The sequence below is a fragment of the Sapajus apella genome, unplaced genomic scaffold (assembly GCF_009761245.1).
Source record: "Sapajus apella isolate SASKATOON/1434 unplaced genomic scaffold, GSC_monkey_1.0 scaffold62, whole genome shotgun sequence".
Classification (NCBI taxonomy): domain Eukaryota; kingdom Metazoa; phylum Chordata; class Mammalia; order Primates; family Cebidae; genus Sapajus; species Sapajus apella.
In genome coordinates, this window is record NW_022437002.1 from 1,283,594 (window position 1) to 1,295,587 (window position 11,994).

General features: G+C 44.2%; 1 protein-coding gene across 1 annotated transcript in view; it reads right to left on the bottom strand.

Moving 5' to 3' along the window:
- The window catches only part of SRSF4 (serine and arginine rich splicing factor 4), a 35,015-nt gene extending 26,623 nt beyond the window's left edge, over positions 1-8,392 (bottom strand). The window contains exon 1 of the mRNA XM_032246653.1: positions 7,919-8,392. Within this exon, the coding sequence (XP_032102544.1) occupies positions 7,919-8,025 (107 nt within the window). The 5' untranslated portion in view covers positions 8,026-8,392. The remainder of the gene's footprint in view (positions 1-7,918) is intronic.
- Between the last annotated feature and the right edge of the window lie 3,602 nt (positions 8,393-11,994).

Consider the following 11,994-nt stretch of genomic DNA (forward strand, 5'->3'; position numbering starts at 1 on the left):
TTTTTTTGAGACGGAGTTTTGCTCTTGTTACCCAGGCTGGAGTGCAATGGCGCGATCTCGGCTCACCGCAACCTCCGCCTCCTGGGTTCAGGCAATTCTCCTGCCTCAGCCTCCTTAGTAGCTGGGATTACAGGCGCGCGCCACCATGCCCAGCTGATTTTTTGTATTTTTTTAGTAGAGACGGGGTTTCACCATGTTGACCAGGATGGTCTCCATCTCTTGACCTCGTGATCCACCCGCCTCGGCCTCCCAAAGTGCTGGGATTACAGGCTTGAGCCACCGCGCCTGGCCCTCACTTGTCTTAAAAGGACTATTAATACTTCTTTTTCACTTTATGCTTTCAAAATATCTAAATGATCTATAATTAACCTACTTTTATTCTCTAATGAATCAAAAAGTTTTTTTTTTAAGTTCTTTTTTTTTTGAGATGGAACCTCACTCTGTTGTCCAGGATGGAATGCAATGGTGCAATCTTGGCTCACTGCAACCTCCGCCTCCCAGGTTCTAGCGATTCTCCTGCCTCAGTTTCCTGAGTCGCTGGGATTACAGTATGCACCACCACACCCAGCTAATTTTTGTATTTTTAGTAGAGACGGTGCTTCACCATGCTGGTCTACAACTCCTGACCTCAAGTGATCAGTCCATCTCAGTTTCTCAAAGTGCTTGGGATTACAGGTGTGAGCCACCAAACCTGGCCTAAAAGGTTCTTGAATTTGTTATGCTTGATAGGCTCAATACATGGGAGTTAAAGGTTGACAAATGACTTCCTCAAATACAATTCTGAACATTTTTTTTTTTTTTTGAGACGGAGTCTCGTTCTTTTGCCCAGGCTGAAGCGCAGTGGCAAGATCTTGGCTCACTGCAACCTCCACCTCCCGGGTTCAAGCTATTCTCGTTTCAGCCTCCTGAGTGGCTGGGATTATAGGCGCCCACCACCACGCCTGGCTAATTTTTGTGTTTTTAGTAGAGACAGGGTTTTGCCATGTTGGTCAGGTTTGCCTCAAACTCCTGACCTCAGGTGATCCACCTGCCTCGGCCTCCCAAAGTGTTGGGATTACAGGTGTGAGCCACTGCGCCTGGCCCAATTCTAAACATTGTAATTAGAAAAAATCAGTTAAAAAAATATAACAAAGGGCACTGTTTAGAAAAATAGGAACTCTTGGCTGGGCATGGTGGCTCACGGCTGTAATTATTATATAAATATTATTCATCTACTGAGTAATGGAAACTAATAGTTAGCAAAAGCATTAAAACGTGTATATGCTTTCACTCCCAAAGTCTACTTGCAAGGAATCTGCCCTAAGGTAAAAATATACACAAAAATTCATATAAAGGATATTCACCAGTATTATATATGTATAAAATAGTACACAAACAAGGATAATCTAAATGCCTTGCAACATGGTTCTAATTATGTGAATTAAATAACATGTATGTAGGAATACCATGTAGCCATTAGGAATCAGGTTGTAGGAGAATACTTAATGACAAAGGAAAAGGATCAGGCTGTCAGGGTGAAACAGGCAAATTACAAAATAACTTATATATTGGTCGAGCACGGTGGCTCACGCCTGTAATCCCAGCAGTATGGGAAGCTGAGGCGGGAGGATCACGAGGTCAGGAGATCGAGACTATCCTGACTAACACTGTGAAACCCCATCTCTACTAAAAACACAAAAAAATCAGCCAGGCGTGGTGGCATGTGCTTGCAGTTCCAGCTACTCAGGAATCTGAGGCAGGAGAATCGCTTCACCTGGGTGACAGAGGTTACAGTGAGTCGAGATCATGCCACTACACTCCAGCCTGGTGACAGAGTGAGACTCTGTCTCAAAACAAAACACAACAACAAAAAAAAACCTTATAGCATGATGCCAAGTTTGAAAAAAAAAAAAAAAAAAGCAGGGAAAGGCAGAAGAAAAGGGAGAGACTGTGCAGGCTTTTTAGTTATTTAAAAAAAAAAAAAAAAAAAATAGAAGAGAAACAGAAAAAGTGTATGTGCGCACATTCCCGTACCTGTATGTGAAAAAAACAAAACCACAAAATCCAAAATACAAAGATTATCATCTTTGAATTTTTTTTGGTCCTTCTCCATATTAAAAATTATAATAGGCTGGGCGTGGTAGCTCATGCCTGTAATCCCAGCACTTTGCAAGGCCGAGCTGAGTGGATTACCTGAGTTCAGTTCAAGAACAGCCTGCTCAATATGGTGAAACCCTAGCTCTACTAAAAATACAAAAATTAGCTGGGCACAGTGGCAGGTGCCTGTAATCCTAGCTACTTGGGAGGCTGAGGCAGGAGAATCATTTGTACCTGTGAGGTGAGCCATGATCACACCACTGCACTCCAGCCTGGGGGAGGGGGTGGGGGTGGGGGTGGGGGTGGGAGGGAGGGGGAGAGGAAGGGGTAGAGAAAGGGGAGAGGGTAGAGGAGAGAGGGAGAGAATGACTCTCCATCTCAAAAAAAAGTTATAATAAATGTAAAATTTTTCCAATCAGAAATAAGTGTGTGCTATTTTGAAAATTAAGAGTGGGTCTTTAATTTTAACTACACATAAACAGTTGTCCAAATACGATTTTAAACAAAATTTGTTTTAATCTCTTCTTAGATAATCCCAAAATTAATCCAGAACCAAATGTCTTCCTTTTCTTAACACAGACTCTAATGCTTTATACATGCTGGTGCAGATAAAATGCTATTTCTGAAGCTGTCAGAGGGCTTAAAAACAAGGAGGTGGTAGGGTCCCTAAAGGGAAAGTCTTCACTTTTTCTTTGTCATTTTTGTCACCCATTAGTTATGGCATTATCATAAAACTGATAAAGCACTCATCTGCCACTTGGTGGTGGGTGAAGGTAATCTCTCTCGTGATTAAGAATATAGTAACGATGAATGACAGAGACTTGGGAGAAGCCTTGGAAGACTTAAAAACTAAAAAGAAAAAAAAATACTGTAACAGCTCAACTAACCAGAAACCAGCAACCTGAAGCATTAAACTAACTATACACTTCCCAATCTGTCAAGAATTCAAGAATTCAGGAGTCAGAAGAGAAAAATCTCTGTGTAGGTGCTGGGGTTGGCAGAGATTCTTCTCAGTATCTAAGGCTTAATAATGCCCTCCAGTGATCAGGGACACACATAACAACGACCTGCCTCACTTGAAGAGTCTTGAACTCCACATTAAAAAAATTATTGTGCATTAAACAAGGGCAAAACCAAAAATCTTTTGGTAATAACTAGAGAGCATGATTAAATAGACCATAATACCCCCTGAAAATTCAAGCTAGTCATGATTTCACTGTTATATGAAATACAGGTTCTGAAGTTTAAATACAAGTTTCCCTTGAGAGTTTTAATTCATGACTTTAACCAACTAAAAATTAAAATATAAATCTCAATTATTTGGGGTTTTGTCCTTCCAGCTACTAAGCAGGCAAAATAATGTTAGTACGTGGCAAGTTTTATTTATTAACTAAAATATGGAAAAGCTAAGATACAAAGATCAGACTAAAACCACAAGATTTTGTGGCAAAACAGCAACTAGTGTACTCAAAAATCTTTCACACTTTACATGAAGTGGCTTATTATAAAAAGAAAATCCATACACAATCAAAGCCAGCAAGTTACCATAGAGCTAAAAGGCTATTAACAGGTGGTGCTAATAATATTGCTGCTTCCTTGACATATATCTAGGATTCCTGCCCCTCCCCGCTTCCCTGCAGTGATTCTTGATACAGTTTATATGGCACGTAGAAACACAGGGGACACTGAAGGGATCTGGAATGGTCTATATGATCCTGGGAGATCTTCGTCATATTTGTGGTCCCAAACCATCTCTCAAAAAGTTCTCTAAAACAATGGCAACCTGCATTAGGGCTGCCTGGTATAATGTCAGGCAATGAACTCCTGCTTATATACCTCTTCTCCAAATCCTATCAGGGTCCATGGAATCCTTTCCTGGACACTAAATCTCCTTTGAAGAACTCATTTTGTTTCCTTATTTGGTCATCTTCCTATTAGAAAAGTTTTTTTTTTTTTTTTTTGAGACAGAGTCTTGTTCTGTTGCCCACATTGGCGTGCAGTGAGTGGTGCAATCTCGGCTCACTGCAACCTCCACCTCGCAGGTTCAAGCAATTCTCCTGCCTTAGCAATTCTCTACACCTTAGGAGTAGGTGGGATTACAGGTGCCCACCACCATGCCCAGCTAATTTTTGTATTTTTAGTAGAGATGGGGTTTCACCATGTTGGCCAGGGTGGTCTCAAACTCCTGACTTCAAATGATCCACCCACCTCAGCCTCCCAAAGTGTTGGGATTACAGGAGTGAGTCACCGTGACTGGTCTATACACTAGCATTTTATGCCTTAATTCTAAACTTTACCTGCAACCCTTCAGCCTAACATATCTACTGATATATCTCACTTCTACAACTCTGAACTCCAGCAATTCTTCAAAGACCTATCCAAAGCATCCAAAATCTGCTTTTGAATTTCAATTACTAACAATCACAATCTAGATATGTTCAAACATGCCTCTCAGTAGGGAGATCCACTACCCTTCTGTTTGGGGACTATAAACTTACATATATAGCTAAATTATGCTTTTTCCTTTATACCCACTCTTCCTTTCAGACTCTCCTGCCTTTTTGCTATATAGGCAATTTTTGCTTGAAATACATCTTTACCATTGGTCTTCTTCCCAGAAGTCATTTTCCTCTGTAATGATTCCTGAATGATGCCAGGAGGTCATATTGTGTGCCGTTTGGTGACTGTCATATTTGTCTTCCAAACTCTAAAATGACTTCCTCATTTCAACCTTGACTTTCAATGCATTTCATGCATATCAAGGTTTAGCAGTGTAACTGTAAGAATGAACAGTTCCTTAAAAAACCACCCAGGTGGCCGGGTGCAGTGGCTCACACCTGTAATCCTAGCACTTTGGGAGGCCGAGGTGGGTGGATCACCTGAGGTCAGGAGTTCAAGACCAGCCTGGCCATCACGGTGAAACCCCAACTTAAAAATAAATAAATAAATAAAATAAAAAAAATAAAAAATAATAAAAATATAAAAAAACCCACCCAGGTTAGCTGGGCATGGTAGCTCTATAATCTCCGCACTTTGGGAGGCTGAGTTGGGTGGATCACCTGAGGTCAGGAGTTTGAGACCAGCCTGGCCAAAATGGCAAGATCCCCCCCACCCCGCCCGTCTCTACTAAAAACACAGAAAAATTAGCCCGGAGTGGTGATGCGCACCTGTAATCCCAGCTACTCAGGAGGCAAAGCCGGAGAATCGCTTGAACCCAGAAGGTGGGAGGTTGCAGTGAGCTGAGACTGTGCCATTGCATTCCGGCCTGGGTGACAAGAGAGAAATTCCATCCAAAACCACCACCACCACAAAAAACACCCAGGTATTTAGGGTCCTGAAAGGCTTTCTTCTTATCACTCCATTTCCTGGGTTGCTCACTTCTTCCTTCCAGAGCTTTTGAACTCCTAGTCATTGATTTTGAATTTTTAGTGTAAAATCTTAACAGTGATTGTTTCTGGTTTATGTTGTTGAATTTCCAGATCCCTCATAAGGCTCAATCCATGTTCGATTGTTTATTATTTCTCATAATTGCTTCTTATCAGGCCACGTCTTCAACACAATTATGGAAAAAATGTATTTTCCCCATTCATCAAAAAGCAAAAAAAGTCATCATTGTATTTTATTTTATTAGAGACGGGGGTCTTGCTGTTAACCAGACTCCAGTGCAGTGGCACAATCACAGCTCACTGCAGCCTTAAAATCCTAGGCTCAAGTGATCCTCCGGCCTCAGCCTCTGAAGTACCTAGGACTACAGGCAAGTGCCATCACACAGTGGCTAATCAAAAAATTTTTAGAGAGATGGGGTCAGGCTGGTCTCAAACTCCTGGCCTGAAGTAATCCTCACACCTTGGCTAAACACCTAAATTTCTTCACTTCAAGCTCTAGTTAATCTATTCTTCAAAGCCCATTTCAACACATCTTTTCAAGCAAATCATTTCAAGTTTTACTAGTTAAGAGTTTAAAGTGAAAGCAAACATTTCTTAAATCAAAGTGCACACGTCATAATGCTTAATTTATTCAAGAGCAGAACTGTTTTCCGCCTCCTTCCCCAATTCATTTAGCACAGTGGTGGACACTGTTGATGGGTTATCAATACATTTCGTTGATGAATCAGTTTCCCATTTACAGTCTTGTCATTTCCTGCACACTATCACCTGAGTAACCTTAGAAAACAGACCTCACCAAAACATGCTTTATGTCATCAAACACCAACAATCGAAGATGAGTCCTCATGAATTATGGTGAAATCCCTCTGATTATAGCTGCCGCTTACTGCCTAAGCCAAATGCTTTACATTTATTATCTCTAATCTTCCTTTTCTACATGAATGAGGAAACAGATTCAGAGACATAACTTGCCCATAGATAGGGGTGGAATCGGGATCTGACTTAGGCCTAACTGGCTTCAACACCCACACTTTGCCCACAAAAGTTATTCTGTTAATTTCGTTGCGCTCTGAAAAAAATTCGAGTTTTAACTTTCACATATATTATATGCATACAATAACTACTACTCCCCAATTTAACATATCCTTAAGAGCTGAACATTCTACTGTATAAAAGTAGTAATTTTCTAAGCTTTTTACTGTAAAAGAAATCAGGACTTTACTAAAGATGTCGTCAGAAAGAAGGCGATTCTTCCTAACAATTTGAAATGGCTTTATAAACTCAATCATTTGAGAACACAGTAGCTACCAATTTTTCTCAAATGTGAAACTCAGGTAACTTTCAAAATGTTTCAGGAGTCATTTGCTAGTATATGACGCTAGGGAGTAAACTGTAGCTATATTAGACCTGTTGCAAAGTAAAGGGATTTTTTTAAAGCCAAGAGCTCTCTAACATCCAAGGTTTGGTGCCCGAAAATGTTCCCCCCAGTCATTTTAATTTTATATCCATGCCTTCCAAGCACTACCTAACATTTCCTGTTTCCCAGTTTTCCCCGTTGAGTATTTTATCCAGGCCTGATTCCTCATCTATTTTCTCTGAAACCTGTAGCTCATGCTGGGCCTATTTTTGCCGAAGTAGATTAAGAATACAAAGAACAGATCATACGCTGGGGGAGGAAGTTAACAATGTCGTCTCCATCTGCGTTAACCAGACGCAGACACTGGCCAGGGTGGCCACTATTCTAACAAATTCTACAACGGCAAAGCAATTTTTCTGCAAGTTGGAGAACGGAAACCACAGCGTGGAAACGCTGCACGGAGTCTTAAAGATAAGGAGTTAAGACTTGCTTACTTCAGAGGGAACGCTGAAGGCTTTCAGCACGGCAAGACGATACTTTCGAAACTGTCACTAGACTACTCAAACTGGAGTCTCCCGCCCAAAAGAGTGTGGCACATGGCTAAAATGTGCCTCCCTCCAGCGCTCCTGTCCCCGGGAAAGACGCAATGTGACTGTCTGATCCGTGAGACTGGGGAAGAGGTGAAAGGGAGCAGGAAATCCTGTTTATTTCCAGTAGTCTTCAGAGCGGGAAAGGTTAGTCTCTACCCAGAGACAAACCAGGCTCCGGTCCCGGGCCTAGGAAGGGAAAACCCAGGTCTCCCGGGCGCCCTGGAACTGTGCCCTCCCGCCCGGAGCCCCAGCCCCACTCGGGCTTTCCTTCACCCCGTCCCACTCAGGGCCTCACCACAGCTCCCATTATGCCTCTACCACCCCCACCCGCGCAGGCGCAGTGGGAACCGGGGCCTACCCGCGCCCCCGAGGCGCCGCCACTATGGCGGAGCCTGGCCAGGCCGGTAGCCGCTCCGCGCGGACCAAGCGTCCCTCTGCCGTCCCCGCGGCCTCCCCACCACCACTGGGACCTGTCCCCGCCCGGCCGGCCCCTCTTCAGCCCTCCTCACCCGTTCTTCAGATCCACCTCCAGGATCTTCCCGTAGCCCTTAAAGAAGCGCTCCACATCGCGCTCCCGGGCCTGGTAGCTCAGACGGCCGATATACACCCGCGGCATCCCGGCAACGGCGGTGGTGGCTGGCCCCGGCCCCAGCCCCCCTTAGGCGGCGGCGGGCAAAGCGAGAACGCGGCGGCAGCGACGGCGGCGGCAATGGGCGGGCGGCGGGACGGACGCAGCCGAACCCCGGCGACGTACGCAAGCACGCAGCTCGCGAGCGCGCGCCTCCGCTTCTCCCGCCCTTCCCCTAGGCGGAGGGTAACCGGAGGGAGCGCGCGTTCGCTTCCCGCCCAGGCAGGGCTAGGGGAGGAGCTTGCCCGGGGGCGCGCCGACGTGGGGCGGGGCAAGGTGATCGACGAGCGGCGCTGCGGCACGTCCTCGCGCTAGCTCGCCGAAGAGGCGCCTGCCCCGCCTTCCGCAGCTCACTGGCTTTACCCCTCCCCAGGAAGTGTCCGCCCCTCCCCCGGAAGTGTCCGTACCTCCCAGGGCCCAGCGAGCGAGCGTTCCTGCTTTTGTCCTTTGAACCGGGTGTGGTTTGGACTTTGGAGCCGGAGCTTTGGAATCAAACCTGGCTTCCAAACGATTGTGTACCCGTGACCTTGGGCTCGTTACGCGAGATGTCTCCTTTACCTTTTCTGTAAAAGGCGGAGAGTAGTTCCTACCTTCCAGAGTTGTCTTGAGAATTATATGAGAATACATACATAAAGCACTTAGCAGTTTTGTTATATCAAGTGCCCAATAAATGAGACAAAAAAAAAAAAAAAGAGAGGATACTTTGCTTAAACAGAAGCAGTGTGAGAAGCGGAGAAGGCTGGAGCTTTGGAGCTAGACCAGGCACGACACCGAATAAAGTACTTGACCACAATCCAACCTGTTTTTTTTTTTGTTTTTGTTTTTTGCATATCTTCCCATGGCAATCCAACCTATTTTCTAACCTGTAAAATTAGAATAATTTATATACATCTCAGTGGTTTACACAGGTCACTAAATGGGATAGTGTATGTGAAAGTACTTGGAACAGTGTCTGAAACATGGTAGGAGCTCAAATATTGGTTCCCTTCTCACTAACTCCATGTACCTAGAACCACCACAAAGGGTTTTATTTCTTTGCCTTTGTTTTTGAGTATTTTGAAAAGATAACTCAAGGTTCAAATGACATACAGTGAAAAGTCTTCGTTGTCCACCAGCCACTTAGTTTCTCTTCCCAGAGGCAGTTTCTGATGTGTCCTTTAGGAGGTTAGTTTACCCTTATAAAGCAAATAGTAGGATACTATACATAAAGTTCTGCACAAAACATATTTGGAAAATCATTTCATAAGAGTACAAAAGTACTATTTTTATGGCTCCTACCATTTTATACAGTAATTTATTTAGCCAGTGCCTTAGTGAAGGACATTGAAATAAGTTCCAATCTTCTGTTATTACACTGCTGCAGTAACTTTGCATATATATATACACATATGTGTGTGTGTGTATATAGCATCTATTCCTAGAAGTAGGCAATTTGGGTCAGAGTTTTGATGGTTATTGCTCAATTCCCCTTAAGTGCCTGTTTCATCATATCCTCATCACAGTTATCAAACTTTTTGATCTTTGCCAATCTGAGAGGTGAAGAATGTTATCTCCAGGTGGTTTAATTTGCAACTACCTTACTTTGCAGAATATGAGTCTCTCTTCATATGTTTGAGACACATTATCCTTTCTGTGTCTGTGTGTACCCTTCCCCCATTTTTCTTATTCATAGGTGCTCATTATATATTTGGAAACTCAGCTCTTTGTCAAATGAGTTGCAAATATTTTTTCTGTTTGTTGTTTGACTTTTGACTTTGCCAAGAGTGTTTTTTTGTTTGTTTTGAGATGGAGTCTTGCTCTGTCGCCTGGGCTGGAGTGCAATGGCATGATCTTGGCTCACGGCAAACTCTGCCTCCAGGGTTCAAGTAATTCTCCTGCCTCAGCCTCCCAAGTAGCTGGGATTACCAGCATATGCCACCACACCTGGCTTTTTTTTTTCGTATTTTTAGTAGAGACTGGGTTTCACCATGTTGGCGAGACTGGTCTCGAACACCTGACCTCAGGCGATCCACCTGCCTTGGTCTCCCAAAGTGTCAGGATTACAGGTGTGAGCCACCATGCCCAGCCTGGTCTACTTTTTTAGAGATGGAGTCTCATTATGTTTCCCTGTCTGGTCTTAAACTACTGGGCTCAGGCCGGGCACTGTGGCTCACACCTGTAATCCCAGCACTTTGGGAGGCCGAGGCAGGTGATCACCTGAGGCCAGGAGTTTGAGACCAGCCTGGCCAACATGGTGAAACCCCATCTCTACTAAAAATACAAAAAATTAGCCAGGTATGGTGGTGCACGCCTGTAATCCCAGCTACTCCAGAGGCTGAGGAAGGAGAATGGCTTGAACCTGGGAGGTGGAGGCTGCAGTGAGCCGAGATAGCTCCATTGCACTCCAGCCTGGGCAACAAGAGTGAAATTCCATCTCAGAAAACAAACAAACAACTGGGCTCAAGCAATCCTCCCTTTCCCAACTCCAGTGTTGAGATTACAGGCGTAAGCCACTGCACCCAGCCTCCTATTTATTATTTTATTTATAAAATTTAATTTAATTTTATTTTTTGAGACACCTGGCCATAATCTTTGATTCATGTGGAATTCTGTAAGGTGTGATGAACATAACATTCTTAAGAACTAACAATTGGCTGGGCATGGTGGCTCACGCCTATTACAGGAGATCGAGACCATCCTGGCCAACACGGTGAAACCCGTCTATACTAAAAAATACAAAAATTAGCTGGGCGTGGTGGGGTGCCCCTGTAGTCCCAGCTACTCGGGAGGCTGAGGTAGGAGAACTGCTTGAACCCAGGAGGCAGAGATTGCAGTGAGCTAAGATTGTGCTACTGCATTCTAGCCTGACACCTGGCGACAGAGCAAGACTCTGTCTCAAAAAAAAAGAAAAAAAAAAAAAATTAGCCAGGCATGGTGGTGCATGCCGAGATCATGCCATTGCATCATTCCAGCCTGGGCAACAAGAGCAAAACTCTGTCTCCAAAAAAAAAAAAAAAAGAGATAACTCAAAAAAAAAAAAAAAAAGAGCTAGCAATCTGGCCAGGGCAACATGGCAAACCCTATCTCTTAAAAAAAAAAAAAAATTAGCCAGGCATGGCAATGCATGCCTGTATTCCCAGCTACTTGGGAGGCTGGGGTGGGGGGAATCTCCTGAGCCTGGGGAGACTGAGGCACAGTGAGCTGTGATCATGCCACTGCACTCAAGCCTGGGTGACAGAGACCCAATCTCACACACACACACACACACACACACACACACACACACACACACACACACGAAGCAGAAAACCACCAAAACAAAAATCCTAGCAATAAGCTTGTTTTTTTTTCCCCTGGATTGTTATATTAACCTATTGTACAGATGGGAAAGAGAGCCCTCCAGAGGGGAAATGCCTGTCCCTAAAACCTGCTCCTCCTTTCCCAATGCAAGTGGCACCACTATCACCAAGGTGCCAAAGTTCAACCTTAGCTACCACATTCAGTCTGTCCTTGTGATTATTCCTTCCTTCTAAATATTCACAAATTCATCCCTTCTTTCCATTCCTACCTCCTAAACGAGTTCAGGCCTCATCAGACTGTTCACAGTCAGGGCTTTTACTTGTGCTACTGCCTCTGCCTGGAATACTGACTCCTCATTCAGGCCTCAGGTCTTCCTTATCTTGAGTGCTGTCTGTGGTATTTCACAACACTTACTACAGTCTGTAATTACTTTATTTATTTACTTGTGCATGGTCTTTCTCCACCACTGGGATGTAAGCTCGAAGGTATGGGGCCATGTTTTTTCTTTCCTGGTCTATTCCTAGCACCTAACAACAGTGCCTTTCACATAGAGCGTTTAAAATATTTATTGAATGAATACATAAAGAATCTCTTGGCCGGGCGCGGTGGCTCAAGCCTGTAATCCCAGCACTTTGGGAGGCAGAGGCGGGTGGATCACGAGGTCAAGAGATCGAGACC